Consider the following 19772-nt stretch of genomic DNA (forward strand, 5'->3'; position numbering starts at 1 on the left):
AAGCATATTCTGTGCTACGTGGAAACGTCCTTATGGAATCCAGCACCATGATTAAATACGTGCTAGTAAGAACTTAGAAATTGGAGGCTGGAGAGATGACACGGTGGTTAAGAGCGCTGGCTGCTCTTGCAGAGGACCTGGGTTCAATTCCCAGCACCCACGGCAGCTCACAACCATCTGTAACTGCAGTTCCAGGATCTGATGCCCTCTTCTGGCCCATAAGGGCACTGCCGGCATGTGGTGCCCATCCATATATGGAGATAAAACATCCATACACATAAAATAAACACATCTAAACATTATTTTAAAAAAGGGAAAAAAACCTAAAAAATATACCAAAAAATAAAAACAATGAACAATGGAGCTAACACTTGATCTAGCATTCCCATTTCTGGGCATTATGCAAGGTAAATATCATCAGATTACACTGTTAAAGTTGAGTAAGATTAACAGTAGCTGGGCATAAGGAAGCCAGGCTGCCACAGAGCACCTGACCATTCATTCCGCAGACACCACCCATCCATGTGCTATCGCTACTTCCAGCCTCTGCCTTTACCTTACACCCTTCGGAAGACACTGGGGGGATTCCAGCACCACACACAGGGATTTCATGGCCTCCTCTCCCAGTATTGTGTGTGTCCTGCTCCCAGCTGTCTCAGAATGCTGGTTTTCAGTCCAAATATGGAATAAGTCTCCATGCAACAGACGACTCACATGCCTCAAAGTGAGGACGGTGCAGCATCCTACTACCGAGGGACTCCAGGGGTCTTCCGTGTGCGTGTATGTGAGGTCGGCATGGATGCCCTCCTCACTTACGCTCCCCCTTATTTTTATGAAGATTTTATTTTCATTCGTGTGTGAATGTGTGTGTGGATATGGGCACGCATACCAAGTGTTCACAAATCCCCAAGGAGGCCATAAGGGAGCATCAGATTCCCCATGCAGCTAGAGTTCCTGGCAGTTGTGGGTCCTAAGAACTGAATTTCAGTCCTCTGTGAGAGCAGCGAGCACTCTTATCTGCTTCTCTCTCCAGCCCTTCTAACTTTTCTTTTTTTGAGATGGCGTCTTTCACTGAACCTAGAGTTCACCAGTTCGTGTAGACAGACTGGCCATCAGGCTCCAAGGATCTCTAGGATTATATGCACATTCCTTATTTTTAACATGAGTGCTAGGGATTTGAACTCAGGTCTGCATACTTTTCATGACAGGCAAACCACAGACAGATTTCTCTCCCCAGTCCCTACCGTTACCATTTCTGTGGTCATTGGACCTCAAAAAACATGATGACAGCTGATGAGACAGACAGGGTCTTGGGAGGTTAACAAGTGACTGTAGAACATAGTCACTTAAGACTAACACAAAGGCAGTCATACGGGCACCATGACTGAACACAGTGAGCAGGAATGAATGAGTAGCTTAGAAAAAGCATATAAGATGTTTCGTGTGTCTGCTTACATCTCTTCCTCCAACCTCTTCAGTGGAAGGACCTTGCCTAAGTTGCTAGGTGAGCACGAGACATTTTCTCCTTGAGGCATATGTGGGAATTGACCTACATATCTCCTAGTATCCTTTTTTTGTGTGTGTGCGTATGTGCGAGTATGTGTGTATGGAGGCCAGAGGTCAATGCTGAATGTGTTCCTTGATCACACTCCATTTCTTTTAAAAGATAGAGTCTTTCACTAAACCCGGACTTTACTGATTGGCTAGACTAGCTGGCCAGCAAGCCTAGTAGACCCTTCTGCCTCTGCCTTCCGTTGCTGGAATTATCGGCGTGCATGGCCCTGCCTGGCTTTTACGTGGGAGCTGGGACTCAGAACTGAGAACTCTGTGGTTGTGTGGCAAGCCACCTCTCCAGCTCCCTCAGTGTCCTTCTTGGGCTATGGCAGGCACTCAGTACCTGGGAGCCAATACTAGCTATTATAACCAAGAACAGGAAGTCAGATACTGGCCAAGGCCTATGGGAGGCCTAATGTTTTGTTTTAAGGAAGAGTCAGTGGTTTGTGTATGTGATGAATGATTAGTTTTTTGGATTTTAAAAGCCTCAGGGATTTGGTGTACAGTTTAACAGCCAAAAGAACTGACTATGGGGTTAAATATTTTTGATAAAAAAGACTCTCCGTGTGTGTGTGTGTGTGTGTGTGTGTGTGTGTGTGTGTGCATGTGTTGAGTGTTTGATTGTGTGTGTTTATGTATGTGTGCATGTGTGCACTCTGCAGGGGCCCGCACAGGCCAGAAAATGACATCTAATCCCTTGGTGCTGGAATTCTAAGTGTTGCAGGATGTTTGATCACATCATGTGAAAGGCACCTTCTGATTGGTTTAATAAAGAGCTGAAGGGCCAATAGCTAGGCAGGAGAGGATAGGTGGGACTTCCAGAGAGAGATAGGAACTCTGGGAGGAATCTGAGGTGTGTGGAATTGGCCAGTGGGACACAGAAGAACTCGGACATACAGTATGGAGGAGAGGTAATGAGCCATGTGGCAGAACATAGATTAATATAAATGGGTTAATTTAAGTTATAAGTGCTAGTTGGAAACAAGCCTAAGCTAAGGCCAAGCTTTCATACTCAATAAGAAGTCTCCCTGTCATTATTTGGGAGCTGGCAGTCCAAAGAAAGTCCCCCTATATGTAAGTAATTATGAACTGCTTGATGTGGGTTCTGGGAACTAAACTCAGGTCTTCTGAAAGATGAGTACAAGTTCTTCACCACCGAGCCCCCATTATTATCCTTTTATGGGTGTGGGCACATTGGCACAAAAAAATGTAATCCATCATACAATCTGCTCCCTTGGTATTCATGGAATCCATCATCAGCAAGATAGGAACTGATGTGACTTCTGGCTCCCCAGTATGTGGCTTCACTCACCTACCAACTCAATTCACTTTCTGAACACAGTAATAATCATCCCACTGAAAGCTGAACATGGCATACCCACCATAGATGAATAGGTGGAAAGAAATGTGGTAAATGTACAACGGAACACTATTCAGCCTTAAAAAAAGGCGTGAAATCAGGGCTGGGGAGAGGACCCAGTAGGGAAAGTGTTTGCTGCACAAACATAAGACCTGAGTTCAGATCCCCAGCACTTGAATCAAAACCAGGATATTTATAATCCCAATGTTTTAGAGAAAGAATCAGGAGGATCTCTGGGACTTCTGGCTAGGTAGCCTAGATGAATGAGTGAGCTCTATGTTTAGTGAGAGACCCTGCCTCAAAAAAGAGGGAGGAAGCAATAAAAGTACTCAACATTGACCTCTGGCCTTCACACTCACATATGCACATGGACACACATACACAGACACATAGATACACACACATCTACACATACAGCAACAAAAGAAAATATGTATGAAAATACCATAATGAAAACACATGACAAATATAAAGCATTGAGAGCCACTAAAAATGATGTAGCTATCTACAAAAAAATAGTTTAACGTGTGTATTTCTTGCACATGTGGTGTGAAATGGAATAGTTTAACGTGTGTATTTCTTGCACATGTGGTGTGAAATGGAATAGTTTAATATGTGTATTTCTTGCACATGTGGTGTGAAATGGAATAGTTTAATGTGTGTATTTCTTGCACATGTGGTGTGAAATGGAATAGTTTAATGTATTTCTTGCACATGTGGTATGAAATGGAATAGTTTAATGTGTGTATTTCTTGCACATGTAGTGTGAAATGGAAGAAGGAACAAGGAAGTTAAACATAAATGGACGTTTCCATGGACTTCCTTCCAGCCAGGAGTTGGTCACTGTTGTCTGGGATACACTTGTTTTTGATACTTCTTGGGATTTGAAATGTCCCATGTAGGTTTGTGTGTTTGAACACTTGGTCTGTGGTTGCTGATGCCATTTGGGAAGGTTATGGAACCTTTAGGTGGCAGAGCCTCACTGGGGGCAGGTTTTAAGGTATCATACCTCAGGTCCATTTCTCATTCTGAGCTTCGTGTGTGTGTGTGTGTGTGTGTGTGTGTGTGTGTGTGTGTGTGTGTGTGTGTGTGTATGGTGCCACTGTACCTTTCCTGCATGTTGCCAAGTCTTCCCTAGTATGATGGGCTCCATCTTTCTGGAACTGTGAGCTAGAAAAAACCCTCTTTCCCTTCAGTGCCTGTTTATCAGTGTATTTTGTCATAGTTCCTGAAAAGTAAGTAAATATGGAACACGGCACTCACTGTAGTCTTTGCAGCTTACACTGGGGCTTCTTCAGGGTGGTGGCGAGTATCTGCATCACTGGGGCATTCATGACGCTGTTAGACACAGTCAGCACTTCCAAATTTTCACTTGTTTCAAACACAGAGCAGACATCTTGCCACCAGTCGAAAAGAATCTCATCCTCTTTCACTCTAAGTGAAAGGAAAAAAAAAAAGAATCAGGGCCCAAGATTGACATTAAACTTAAGGAAAATTTGAGTTTGAAGTTGAAGAAGTGGCCTGGGAACCTGCAGGCCACTCCAGCCATGGAAGCAGGTGGGCTAACTGCAGATCTTCGCCTCCCCTTCAGCGCCTCCAAAACCAGCTCCCAAGTCTTATCCACAGCCCTGTAGCAGATACCTACACCAGGGTAGCATGCATCCTAATTGGTCTTATTAATAAAAAAAATCCAGAGTGAGATATCAGGGTGAAATCTGACAGATCAGAGAAGTAGAGCAGCCAGCCATTAGTTCTCACCTCTACAAAATCCTCAACCGAAAGGGAGTGAGCTCCTGTCTCTTCCCCACCTTGTAGTCCTCTCTCTGCCCAGCCATATAACTTCCTGTCTCCACTTCCCCAGTGCTGAGATTAAAGGCATGAGATCCCAAGGGCTGGGATCAAAGGCATGTGCCACAACTGCCTGGCTTTGTTTCTCTTTTAGACTAGATCAATCTCATATAGCCCAGGGTGGCCTTGAACTCACAGAGTGCTGGGATTAAAGGTGTGAGCCACTACTGCCTGGCCTCAGTGGCTAACTAGTGGTTTAGCTCCACACTCTGATCTTCAAGCAAGCTTTATTTATTAGAGCACAAACAAAATATCACCACACGCCATCCTCCCAACTCCCGATTCTGAGTGTACGGAACAGATCTTCCTCCAAATTTCCTTCTCCCCTTCATTAATTTATCCCAGCCTCCAACTCCAAGAGGCATTCTCACAGGCCATTCTGGCCAAGCCGGTAGGCTAACTGAAAAATCTTCACCTCTCTCTCCATTCCTCCAAGTTCAGTCTCCTAGTCTTATCCCCAGCCCTGTAGCAGACCTTCCGCCTCGACCTCGCCTTACTCTCTGACCCCATTTCCAGGGGACTAAGCAGATTCTGGTGTTACCACCCGCTTTCTGTAGACCCTCTCAAGCTGGCCTTCCTTCCCTAACCCCATTCCTGTCAGCTCCCAATACCTAGAAATATAGTCTACCCCGGCCCCCTAGTGGCCACAAATATCCCAGGAGAATTTCCAACACACAAGCCACCATAGTCTCCTGAAAACCAGAGAGGGAAACAGAAACTAAGAAACAAAACACTCACCCAACAAAGACAAGAGTAGATATCAGCACCGAGAATTACAATCTTCAAAACCCAGATGCCTAGACGCCAGCATAAAAACACAACCAGTAGCACCCAAGACGGTACGTCTTTACTAGAGCCCAGCAACTACACCACAGCAGGCCTTGAATATTCTAATGTAGCCAAAGAACAAGCAAAAGACCGTAAAACAGCCGGTCTGAAGATGATAGAGGTCCTTAAAGAGGAAATGAACAAATCCCTTAAAGAAGGAAGGAAATGAATAAAATAGTCCAAGGCCTAAAAATAGAATCAATCAAAAACCAAACTGAGGAAAACCTAAAATGAAAAATGTAGGCACTAAAACAGGAACCTCAGTGGCAAGCTTCGCCTACAGAATACAAGAGATGGAAGAGAGGATCTCAAGCATTGAAGATACGATAGAATAAATGAACACATCAGTCAAAAGATGTTAAATCTAAAATAAATCCTGGCACAAGGCATTCAGGAAATCTGGGACACTATGAAAAGAAATATCTATGAATAATAGGGATAGAAGAAAGAGAAGAAACCCAATCAAAGACAAAGAAAATATTTTCCAAAAAAGTCATAGAAGAAAAATTTCCTCATCGAAAGAAAAAGATGCCTATCAAGGTGCAAGAAACATATAGAACACAGAATAGACCATACCAGAAAAGAAAGTCCCTTTGGTACATAATGGAGAAAATAAGATATTCCATGAGAAAACCAAATTTAAGCAATATCTATCTACAAATCCAGACCTATAGGAGGTGCTAGAAGGAAAACTCCAACCTAAAGAGGTTAACTACACCCAAGAAAACACAAGGAATAAATAATCCCAGGCCAACAAATCAAAAGAAAGGAAGCATACACACACACACACACACACACACACACACACACACACACCCCAAAATAAAAACAGGAATCAACAACCACTGCTCATTGATATCTCTCAATATCTCAATTATCTAACAAAAAGACACACACTAACAGAATGGGTTAAGAAACATTACCCCTTCTTCTGCTGCAGCCAAGAAACACACTTTAACATCATGGACAGACACCTCCTCAGGGTAAAAGGATGGAAAAAGACATTCCAACAAATGGACCTAAGAAGCAAGCTGGTAGCTAGGTGCACGCCTTTGATGTCAGCACTTGGGAGTCAGAGGCAGGTGGATCTTTGTGAGTTCTAAGCCAGCCTGCCAGCTCAGTCTACAGAGGGTCAGGACAGCCAGAACTACATAGAGAAATGCTGTCTCAAAAAACCGAAGATGAAGGAGGATGAGGAGGATGAGGATGAGGATGAGGATGAGGATGAGGATGAGGATGAGGAGGGAGAGGAAGGGAAGGAGGAGGAGGGGGAGGAGGGGAAGGAGGAGGAGGAGGAGGAAGAGGAGAAGGAGAAGAAGAAGAAGAAGAAGAAGAAGAAGAAGAAGAAGAAGAAGAAGAAGAAGAAGAAGAAGAAGAAGCAGAAGCAGCAGCAGCAAGCTGGTGTAGCCATTTTAATAGCTGACAAAATAGACTTTAAAACAAAATTAATCAGAAGAGATAGGGAAGGACACTATATACCCATCAAATGAAACATCCACCAAGAGGACATTGCAGTTCTTAACACCTATGCTCCAAACACAAGGGCACCACCCTACACACACACTGTTTTCTTTCATAAAAGAAACACTACTACAGCTTAAATCATATATTGATCCTTACACACTGATAGTGGGAGACTTCAATACCACACACTCTCCAATAGACAGGTCATACAGACAAAAATCCAAACAGAGAAATGTTGGAGCTAACAGACCTTTTAAACCAAATGGACCTAACAGATACTGACAGAACATTTCACCCAAATTTCACACATACAAAAAATATGTTCTCCTCAGCACCTCATGGTACTTTCTCTAAAATTGACTGTATACTTAATCACAAAACAAATCTCATCAGATACAAGAAAACTGAAAATAACCCCTTGCATCCTATCAGGCCACCATGGATTAAAGTAGTATAGCAACATCAGAAATAACAGAAAGCCTATAAACTCATGGAAACTGAATAACTGACTAATGAATGAAAAATTGATCAAGACATTAATGAAGAAAGAAATGAAGGACTCATTAGAATTGAATGAAAATGAGCACAACACACCCACATTTGTGGGACACAATGAAGGCAGTTCTGAGAGGCAAGTTCATAGGAAAAGTGCCTACATTAAAAAAATGGAGCAATCTCAGATCTCATATTAGTAACTTAACAGCACATCTGAAAGCTCTAGAACAAAAGGAAGAAACCACACCCAAAAGGAATGGACTGAAAGAAATCATCAAGGTCAGGGCTGAAATCAATAAAATAGAAACAACAACAAAACCGAATAAAAAGAATCAATGAAACAGAGTTGGTTATTTGATTAAAATTGATAAGATTGACAAATCTCGGGTGGTCGTGGTGCATGTCTTTAATCCCAGCACTTGAGAGGCAGAGCCAGGCAGATCTCTGTGAATTCAAGGCCAGCCTGGTCTACAGAGCGAGATCCAGGACAGGAACCAAAACTATATGGAGAAACTCTGTCTCGAAAAACCAAACCAAAAAAAAAAAAAAAAAGATTGACAAATCTTAATCCAAATTAACTAAAAGACAGAGAAAGAATATTCAAGTTAACAAAATCAGTCATGAAAAGGGGGACATAACAACAGACACCGAGGAAATCCACAGGCTCATACGGACATATTTTAAAAAACCTGTTAGCCACCAAATGGGAAAATCTAAAAGAAATGTATAATTTTTCAATACATACAACTTACAAAAGTTAAATCAAGATCAGATAAACAATTTAAATAGACCAATAACCCCTAGTGAAATAGAAGCAGTCACTAATTATCCCAAATAAAATAAACCCAGGACCGGATGGTTTCAGCACAGAATTCTACCAGAATTTCAAAGAAGAGTTAATGCCAATACTCCTAAAATTATTAAACAAAATAGAAATAGAAGAAACATTGCCAAATTCATTTTATGAGGTCACAGTTATCCTGATACCCAAACCAAGTAAAGACATAACAAAGAGAATTATAGACCAATTTCCCTTATGAACATAGATGCAAAAATGCTCAATAAACTACTTGAAAACTGAATCCAAGAATACATTAAAAATGTCATTCACCATGATCAAGTAGGCTTCATCTCAGAGATGAACATACAAAAATATGTTCAATGTAATACACCATATAAACAAACTGAAAGAAAAAAACCTACATAATCATCTCATTAGGTGCTGAAAAGCCTTTGACAAAACCCAACACTCCTTCATGATAAAGGTCTTGGAGAGATCAGGAATACAGGGAACATAACTAAACATAATAAAGGCAATTTACAGCAGGCTGACTGCCAACATCAAATTAAATGGAGAGAAACTCAAAGCAATTCCACTAAAACCAGGAGCAAGACCAGGTTTTCCACTCTCTCCATGCCTATTCAATATAGTACCTGAAATATTAGCTAGATCAATTAAGACAACTGAAAGAGATCAAGAGGATACAATTTGGAAAGGAAGAAGTCAAAGTATCTTTATTTGCAGACGATATGATAGTATATATCCTAAAATTTCCAGCAGGGAACTCCTATAACTGATAAACATTTTCAGCTGAGTAGCCTGATACAAAATTAACTCACATAAGCCCTCTGACATACAAATGAAAAACTGACTGAGAAAGAAATCAGGGAAACAACTTTCACAATAGCCTCAAACACTATAAATATTTGGTGGTAACTCTAACCATGAAAGCAAAAGATCTATATGGTTAAATCTTTAAAGCACCGAAGAAAGAAATCAAAGAAGATATCAGAAGATGGAAAGATCTCCCATGTTCATGGATTGGTAGGATTAACATAGTAAAAATGGCTATCTTACCAAATGCAATCCCCATCAAAATCTCAACCTAATTCCTTACTGAACTTTAAAGGACAATTTTCAGCTTCATATGGAAACACACACACACACACACACACACACACACACACACACACACATACACACAACCCAGGATTGTGGGAGGTACCATTATCCCCAATTTCAAATTGTACAGCATGGTATTGATACAATACTGCCACAGTAGTCAAAAGAATCTAATTGAAGCTCCAGACATAAATCCACACTTATGGACATCTGAGTTTTTATAAAGAAACCAGAAATACACAATGAAAAAAAAATGGAGATGGATCTCATACCTGACATTGCTTGGGTGACCAAGAACTAGAGACTAGATAGCCCAGAGATCTAGGGTAAAACCAAATAATACTAGTCTAAAGCAAAAAATATAGCAATAATAAGAGATTTTCTATTCATTTTACATGCCAACCACAGATTCCCCTGTCCTCCCTCCTCCCGCCCCTCAGCATTCCCCCACAACCCACCCCCTATTCCCACCTCCTCCAAGGCAAGGTCTCCCATGGGGAGTCAGCAGAGCCTGGTACATTCAGTTGAGGCTTCAAAAATATGAAAGGAAAAAAAAAACGATTTGAAATTCCCAAAGATTTAATAAAGAATTATGTTTTAAAAAAATAATAAAATAAATTGTTACTGCCAAAAACATGTAGCAATAACATGACTCCTAATGACATTCTGCTATACTCATAGATGAGTGCCTTGCTCAGCCATCATCAATCAGAGGAGCTTCCTCCTGCAGCACATGGGAACAATTACGGAGACCCACAGCCAGACAATATGCAGAGAGTGAGAGACCTAGGAACATTCAGCCCTGAATGGGGCATCTATCAAATCCCTCCCCTCAAGGATCAGTGAACCCTTTGGAAGAGGAGGAGAAAAGAGTGTAAGACCTAGAGAGAATGGAGGACACCAGGAAAACAAAGTCCTCTAAGTCAACATGATCAAAGCTCATATGAACTCACAAAGCAGCATGCACAGGGCCTGCACGTGTCTGCACCAAGTCCTCTGTGTATTCATTATCGCTCCCAGTTTCGTGTTTTAGTGGGATTCCAGAGTGTGTGAATGAATGGGTCCAATTCCAATGTAGTTGCTTTTGTTTTCTCTCATTATATTTTATTTTAATCATCCCTTAGAAGCCTGTTTGTTTTAGAGACAGAAAGGGAGTGCATCCAGACTTGGGGTGAGGGAGGGAAGTAACTGGGAGGTATGCAGGGAAGGGAACTCGTAATCAAGATACATTACGTGAGGGAAAAAAAATCTATTTTCCATAAAAGGAAAAAGAAAAAAAATTCATGAAAAAACAACTGAGGAAGCACAGGGCTGGCATTTAAGATGAAAGAATCAGGCCAGTGGTGGTGGTGCACGCCTATAATGCCAGCACTCGTGAGGCAGAGGTAGGCGGATCTCTGTGAGTTCGAGGCCAGGCTGGTCTACAAAGCAAGTTCCAGGACAGCCACCTGTCTCAAAAAACCAAAAACTAAACCAAACCCAAACCCCAAATAAGTTAGAAGAATCATGCAAAACTAGAGCGAAGAGAGGTTTGGGGCTTCACTAACCAGCTAGCCGTGAGCCAGCGAGATGGTACGGTGGGTATGAGCACTTGCTGCCACGGCCTTCGACCCACATGCTAGAAGGCGAGAACTAACTCCTGCAAGTTGTCCCCTGACCTCCACATGTGCACCCTGCTATGCATGCATGCACCCATATCCACATCAAATAAATAAAATATTATTTTAAAAACTGCCTAAGTGGCTGGAAAGAGTGGTTCAGAGGACTTGCTGCTCTCATAAAGGACCAAGGTCCGCTTCCCACCTGTTGGCTTACACCCAACTGTAACCTTAGTTCCAGAGGATCCAGTGCCCTCTTTTGGCCTCCGAGGGTACCAGGCACACACGTGGTGCCCAGACATACACGCAGGCATTTATTTTATGTATCAAATAAAACCTAAACAAAACAAAATAATAACAACGAAATGAAAACACAATTGCTCCCTTCGTTCCCTGGAGGTAAGAACCCTACGGAGAGCAGGCTCCTGCCAAAGTCTAAACACTCACTGAATGCCACAGGAAAGACCTGCTGAGCTGGGCCCCAGTTCCTTGTAGAAGTCTCTTGAGAGAGTCAGTTCTACTTTCTTCAAATCTCGACAGTGCTTAAGGCAAAAAGCAGATGCCTCGAGGTCTTCTTGGCTCTTGATTTTCAAAGAAACTTTTTGATAACCCTCCAGTGAACTGATGGCAAAGTTCTCCTCCCTGGTTTCAGTCAGACAGTGGAATAGCTGTGAGGTCTCACAGCACTGATTGTTATTCAATGTGTTTATCACTTTTACGGCCTTTAATTTGTTACCAAAGAATAACTGACACTTGAAGGATCTCAACACAATCTCAGCACACTCATCATTTAAAAGACCAAAAAAGAAAAGCCCCATCTGAGAATCATAGGTTTCGCTTTCTCTTGACAAAATGATCAGATCCTGGATGTCTTTGCGGCTCAACCAGTGATAGTATATGTCTTTTTCAGCATAACAGAGAATGTGAAACAAGGCACCCAAAAATTCCTGGAAGATAAACAGGGCAAACATGTAACGGTCCCCTTGGCCTTCTAGCTTTCGAAGAATGTTCACTTGAAGAAAAGCGTCTATGGTGGTCTCTGCCACCATGACATACTGAAATTCTGCCTTATTAAATACACTCCTCCGGGACCATACACCGTGGGCAGCCAGATGGCACACACCTTCCAGTTGCTTTTGGTAATCTCTACTGGAAAGTTTCTGAAATATTGTACTGAACAGGGTTGCCAGATACAAGACAAACACAGATGTCGCATTTGGGCAAGCCTTTGTGAGATCTACTGTCCCTTCCATTTGTGTCCTTAGACAATGACATACCACCCAGCATATCACAGGGACCCGACACATGGACAAGAGGATGGCGTTTTTCATGGCAAAATCCACAGCTTCGTCGCCCATCATTTTCCCTTTGAAGTACAACCCGAAATAGTTGAGTGTTTCAGTCCTATTAAATCCTGTCAGGGTGACATGGGAGGGATTTTTGACTAAGAATTTAACTCCTTTCCAGGAGGTCGGTCTCACCATGATCAGGAGTGTGGCTTCTGGAAGCATCTTTTTGCTTAGCAAACTGCCCAGGAGAAGAGTCCCAGGCAGCTTCTTGTTCCAGTCTTCTATCAGACCAGTTGTCCCTGTGATGAGGGAAGATGTGACTTCCTCAAAGCCATCAAATAGGAGCAGAAGTTGATCTGGTCTGGATAAAATCTTAGACACAAGCGCCTGAGACCTAAGCCCTTGGGCCTCGATCCACTCAGAGAAACTGCACTTCCCCACCCTGTTCAGTTCCCGGCAGTGGCAATAGAAAGCATACTTGAATTTGTGCGCGTAGAACTTATCGTGTGCCCACATCCCCATGATCTTTCTGGCCAGGGTTGTTTTTCCAATACCAGGAATTCCATGGATGACCACAGTATTGGGCTGTCTCCCCCGGGGACTCCTGGGTAGAAAGAGATATGGCAAGATAGCGTTGTGTTTTTCCACTTCTCTGTACAAGAAATCTTCTTGGTTTCCAGGCCAGATGGTTTTGTCCCATTCAGGGAAATTATCTTTCACCACGTGTTGTCTGTATGCCTGTATTTGATCTAGAGCCATAAAGAAACACAGAGAACACCTTCAGACTTTTTCAGAGCACCAGTTTTAAAAAAAACCCAGCCACCTAAATCTACTCTAATCTTCACAAGACATTTGCATTTCCTTTGGAAGCCATCTTCCCACTCTCAAGCCCTCGAACTAGATTGTAAGTCACGTAATATGGGGACACAGCCACATGGATATTCATGACAGTGTTGTTCACAATAGTTACATTATGGAACTACCCAAGCTAGGGTCTAGCTACAGCAGGCATGTTAATCCGTTCTTCCATCCCTCGGTGTCTAGAGATATCAGAAAAAGGATTGTAAGGGAAACAAAACAAATTACACTAATGTGTAACAGACTCTCTCAACCCAACTGTACAAGGAAATGGACCCAGAGAGAACTAAGTGCCAAAGGAAAGCATCCTGCCTTACAGATGTAGTCAGACTTCCACTGTCTGTGGTTTCTGCAACATATATCCAACCAGCTAGATATCTACTGGAAATACTTTTAAAGGTTGCATTTGTGCTGAACGTGTATCTACTTTTAAAAATCATCATTCCCCAAACAATTCAATATAATGGTGACTTTCAGGTCTGGCAAGTGGTTCAGTGGGGGAAAGTTTCATCCTGCCAAAGTCTGATGACCTGAGTTTGATCCCCAGGAGAGAACTGATGCCAGCAAATTGTCTTCTAACCTCCATATGCATACTATAGCATGTTTATGAGTGTGTGTGTGTGTGTGTGTGTGTGTGTGTGTGTGTGTGTCAAAATCCACAGCTTGATTGCTCATCATTTTGCTTCTGAAATACAACTTGAAATAGTTGAGTGTTTCAATCCTATTAAATCCCCCCCACCCCAATATAAATAAAAGAAAAACCTAATTACTTGCTTATAGAATTTACATTATATTAGGTACCAAATGGGACATCTAAAGCACATTCCCTTCCTCCAAGGCTCATAGATCATTGAGGAAGATGAGGCAGAAAGATTGTAAGAGCCAGAGGTAGTGAATGTCTGTCATGTTAAAGTGTTTTCTGGATCCATCAGGACCTTTGGACTCATGAACTCACAAGAGACTGTGACTGCATGCATAGGGCCTGTACAAGTTCAAGCCCGTCAAAAATCTCAGCATGGGGGAGGGAGGGGCTCATAAAAAGCCCACCTCTAGCTGAGAAGCTACCAGCAACTGCTGGCTGCGGGTGGCTGTGGGAGTCCGTTTTCTTCAGGTGTGGCCCCTGAGAGGCTGCCTACGCTCCAGTAGATGGCGCTACACCAATGCACGCATCAGAAGCACGGAAGTGTACCCAGTGAGTTTAAAAAAGGAGCGCATGAGGTTAGGAGAGAAAAGTGACATGGGTTTTCGGGAAGACTGGAGGAGAGTGAATGGAAGTAGATTTGATCAAAACCTACTGCGTGCGTGCGTGCGTGCTTGCGTGCGTGCATGCGTGCATGCAATTCTCTAGCCACGAGCAAAGAAACAATTTGCTGACGATTTGAAGTGGGAGGGAGGGATGTGTGTAAGTTAAGTGCAAATACTGCGTCACTGCATAAGAGACTCAAGCATCCGTGCATTTTGATAGGGATAACTACGCACTACTTTTTCTTAACTATTGCAGTTTTTTTTTTTTTTTTTTTTAATCAGCTAATATGACCTTTGTCGTTCATTGGACTCAGTTCGAGGAGCTTTGCTGGAAAACATACTCTCAAGCTGGTGCTCTTTAAATTAGCTGGGGCTAAAGTTGGCTGCTCTGCAAGGGAGAGACTGCTCAAAGCCAGGTTCTAAAAAAGGCTGGCCCATAAGAGAAGCGGAAAAGCATCTTTGATGATGTTTTTAGATCTCCTGTATCCAGGCGGGTTGGGGTTGGGCTTCCAGTGGTCACGTGAATCCACAAACACTATTTTTGGCTGCATTTTGATGAGTAGAAGAGACGCCACCCACCTTTATGTACAGTCTACATTGATGAGGCAACCAGGCTTGCTTCAACCCATACCCCGTTTTTACTAGACCGGCACAGCTACCAGCACATACCACAGTCTTCGCTCGTCAGACTCAGTGGTGTTTTCCTTAGATTTAGATGGAAGCACGTCGGTTCCAAGGTAGGAAGAATGTCTGCAAAGGATGGAAAAAATGACTATCCCGTCAGAATGAACTTCCACAACAGGGTCTAATGGGCATTATACTGGTCTAATGGGCAAGATAAATCGTCAGGTATGATTTAAGGTGACTGAGAAACTGAGTCTCAGAGTGGGGTCCCCATCTCTACACTTCAGACCCAAGCATATATATGTCAGGTGCTCTCCAGGACCCTTATTTTTTCTGGGGGGAAAGGACATTTTACTCTAGTTCCATGACAGGAGATAAAAAAACAGCTCAAGAATACAGACACTACGTCCTTGAGAAGAGCTGGAAGGTGAATCATCTCCAACAGAGGTTTATTGTTTATCCCAAAATATAAAAGTGTCTACAGTGGGAAATAGAAGCCTGGAATTCTGCCATGGGAAACTCATGGAGAAAAAGCACCATAATGAACTCTGGCTAACTGCCTCAACTTCTCCAGCAGTTTTCTGCTGGCTGTTGTAGGCTCCCGATTCGATGACATTATCTCTACCTATTGTTATTTTTTTCTTTTGCTTGGAAGCCTCACCCAAGGGGTTTCTCTACTCTGCCAGGGACTTGTTCTCTGTCTGGAAGTCCAACTAGCTGCCTTTTCATTCATTTATATTTCATAAGCACCTTTTATACAATCTAAAGGTAGTTTTAAAAAATGAGAGAGAGAGAGAGAGAGAGAGAGAGAGAGAGAGAGAGAGAGAGAGAGAGAAGGGCAAGCGTCACAGCACAAACGTGGAAGCCAGAGGACAACCTCTTGAGACTCAGGGTTCTCTCTTCTGTGCTGATATTTTGTGTATGATCTAACAAATAAAGCTTGCCTGAAGATCAGAGGGCAAAGCCAGCCACTGTTTAGCCATAGAGGCCGGGCAGTGGTGGCACACACCTTTAATCCCAGCACTAGGGAGGTTGAGACGGGGAATGATATGGCTGGGCAGAGAGAGGAATATAAGGTGGGAGGAGACAGGAGCTCAGAGTCACTTTTGGCTGAGGATTTCATAGAGCTAAGAACTAGTGGCTGGCTGCTCTGCTTCTCTGACCTTTCAGCTTTCCCCTTGATATCTGACTCTGAGTTTTTATTAATAAGACCAATTAGGATTCATGCAACACTCCTCTGTGTGATTTTTGCGGCAGGGTCTCTCTCTGTATCTCTGTATCCGTGATGTATGTTCCAGGCTAGTTGGCTCAGAAGTTATTGGCTAATTCTCCCATCTCTGTCTCCCAAATTACTATAAGAACACTGGGATTTCAGATTTTGTAAATCTGAAATTCAGCTTTTATAAAAACGTGAGTTCTAGAGGTCAAACTCAAATTGTCAGTCTCACACTGCAAGTGCATTTACCACTCCCACAACTACTGCCCAGCCCTGAAGCTAGTTTTATACAATATTTTTAGTGTCTCCTGAACCACTTCCCAGCCTGGAAGATAGTTTTATATAATTTTTTCAGTGTGCCTATATTTTATCTACAACCTATCACATGAGTTCAGAAGTGGAATTTTCCACTTGTGACATCATGTTGGTGGCCCAAATGTTTCATATTCTCAAGAGTCTCATACAGGTTGTTGGGTTAGGATGGTCAACCTAACCCAGTATGAATATACACACTCTGGCCAGTGAGAGGGCTTGTGGGTAAAGGTGCCTACGTGATGAGAGCAGAGTGCTGACCCCTGAGGGTTGTCCTTTGACTACCCCATGTATGTGATGGCATGTGTTCACCCCCACCCCCACATACAATAAAAAGTGTAATAAAATAACCAAAAACACATGCATACATTCATACATGTGCCACACATGCACATATCTATGTATATGTATGTATGGTGCATACACTGTGTATGTTTACATATGTAACATGTACACATGTTTACAGTCATTGGTTTTTACTACTCACAGTTGCTATGTTCTATAGAATCACTGTAAACACTGTGTTAGCCAATACCATGGTTCACATGAGAATTTAGAGTTAGATTTATTTCTTGTTTTTTTTTTTTTTGACAGGATCTCAATATAGCCCTGGCTGTCCTGGAACTTGCTACATAGACCAGGCTGGCCCCAACCTCACAGAGAGCCACCTACCTCTGATTTCCAGGTATTGGGATTAAAGATGCATGCCACCACATTGAGCTTAGAAAGTTAGATTCTTATGAGTTTCTGGTTACTTTATTTCCATCAACTGATTAAGATACAACATTGTGTTACATATATCTTACATAGATCATAGAGGTATCTTATTCAGCATATTATTTGAATATATTTGTGTAATACATTGTTTAAATATGTTCTATCAAATATATTCCATTTGATATATTATATATTTAAATATTGTTGATTCATTAACATTGGACTCACAGACAACAGTGTTACATGTTGTGACTGACTGACACTTTAACACAAAAGTTTCTTCATAAGAGAGCAGTCTCCTTGGATGATTATTTAGGACTACATTTTGAACAATAAAATCAACTAAAGCACAAAGATGTGGTATAGCCTGGACTGGAGATGACATTTGTGCACAGGACAGGGGCTTAATGCATTGCCTTGCTTGAGCTCAGCTAGGAACTGTAGGTCACCTTGTTCTTCTGATCAGGTCTATGAATGACCCAGAATCCTTGTCTTTTGAGATAGGGTCTCGTGTATGTATCCATGACCCAAAACTTACTATGTAGCCAATGAATACATTAAACTTCTCATCTCCTTGTCTCTACCTCCCTAGTGCTGAGATTACAGATGTGCACCACTGCTGGGACTACAGATGTGCACCACCACATCTGGTATATGTGGTCCTAGAGATTGTGCATGCTAGGCAAGCACTCTACCAATGGAACTACACCCTAAGTTTTCTGTGTTTTTAATCACAGACTATCTTTTACAATTAGTATCTGGTTAAGATTTTAAAAAGATGGGGGAGGAGGCGCTGGAGAGATGGCTCAGAGGTTAAGAGCACTGGCTGCTCTTCCAGAGGTCCTGAGTTCAATTCCCAGCAACCACATGGTGGCTCACAACCATCTGTAATGAGATCTGGCGCCCTCTTCTGGCCTGCAGGCAGAACACTGTATATATAATAAATAAATCTTAAAAAAACCTTTAAAAAGATGGAATACAGGGGATAGAGAGATGGTTCAATGATTAAGAGCACTTACTGATCTTGCAGAGGACCCGGGTTCAGTTCCTAGCACCCACATTGGCTCCTCACAACTGCCTGTAACTCTAGGATTGGATGCCCTCTTCTGGCTTGTGAGGGTACCCCCATGTACACGTGTGCACACACACAAAAGACAATTAAAAGTCTGACAGATTTACAAGTGCAGTAAATCAGGTTTTGCCTGGAGGGTCAATCCATTGTGTTACCCCACTCCTCGTTTTCTTTTGCAGGTGGACAGTAAGTCACACGGTGGTCACTATTTAGTTCTTTATCCCCCGCCCCCATCTTGCATACTGTATTATTACTTACCCTTTAGCTCCTTCTCGACCAGGGAACAAATTCTTCTCTTGTTCATTGTGTTCAAGATTTCAAGAACCACACGCCAAGCTAGTACTCCAGGAAAAACTTCTATTAAGAGATGAACCATCTCTGCCCAGTTGGCTCTGTCCAGCTGCTCCCAGGTGATGCCGAGAGTGTCCGGCAGGAACTGCTCATGCATCAACATCTTCTTGAAGGTTTGTAGCTCCTTCTTTTCTAAATAACTCATGTACACCATGACCCAATTATCACATGGGGAGGCAAGGGACTGAGGGTTTGTCCAATCTCTGACTGAAGAAAGATTGCTAGATGTGGAAGGGACATCATCAAGGGGTAGGGGGGATCTTTGACTCCCCTCACTCATCCTTAGGCAAGGCAAATGACACCTCTCTATTAGTGACAGATACAAACCGAACAGTTGAGAACATATAGGACCTGTGGAGACAGGACATGATCAGCGGTAGCATCCTGACTACCCTAAAGTTCAACCACAAGAATTCTACTTTAAAAAAAAAAGATTTATTATGTATACTGCATGTATGACCAGAAGAAGGCGCCAGATCTCATCACAGGTGGTTGTGAGCCACCACGTGTTGCTGGGAGTTGAACTCAGGTCCTCTGGAAGAGCACCCAGTGCTCTTAACCTCTGAGCCATCTCTCCAGCTCCCACCAGAATTCTTTTAAAGCTTCACTTTGTTTCTCATGCTGCAGGTGGAACCCAAGGCCGTGTGCACGCTAGACAAGCCCTCTCTTGAGCTAGCTACACTCTAAATCTTGATCCTTTATTACTTTTAAAAAATATTTATTTTTGTTTTATGTCTTCATCTGCATGTATGTGTACCAGGCATGTGAAATGCCCAAGGAGGCCAGAGGAGAGCCCCTGGAACTGGAGTTACAGGCAGTCATGAGCCACCATGTGGGTGCTGGGAACTGAACCCACATCCTTGCAAGGGCTGCGGGCACTCTTAACGACTGAGCCATCCTCTCCAGGTCTTCATCCTTTATTCTTAATTGTACAATGAATACCATTAACTTTTTTTTCCCAGCAAACACTTTTATTCTTATTTACTTTTTGTCAATATATACTCATTGTATAAAATCAATATAAACTTCATTGTGACT

At 42.5% G+C, this 19772-nt stretch overlaps 1 protein-coding gene across 1 annotated transcript in view; it reads right to left on the bottom strand.

Moving 5' to 3' along the window:
• Window positions 1-18888, bottom strand: part of Nlrp8 (NLR family pyrin domain containing 8) — a 30846-nt gene extending 11958 nt beyond the window's left edge. Inside the window, exons 1-3 of the mRNA XM_059253597.1 lie at window positions 18642-18888; window positions 11498-13088; window positions 4178-4348 (exon numbers count right to left, since the gene is read on the bottom strand). Coding sequence (XP_059109580.1) covers window positions 4178-4348; window positions 11498-13088; window positions 18642-18888 — 2009 coding nt within the window. The remainder of the gene's footprint in view (window positions 1-4177; window positions 4349-11497; window positions 13089-18641) is intronic.
• Window positions 18889-19772: the final 884 nt, after the last annotated feature.

This window comes from Peromyscus eremicus, chromosome 1, assembly GCF_949786415.1.
Source record: "Peromyscus eremicus chromosome 1, PerEre_H2_v1, whole genome shotgun sequence".
Classification (NCBI taxonomy): domain Eukaryota; kingdom Metazoa; phylum Chordata; class Mammalia; order Rodentia; family Cricetidae; genus Peromyscus; species Peromyscus eremicus.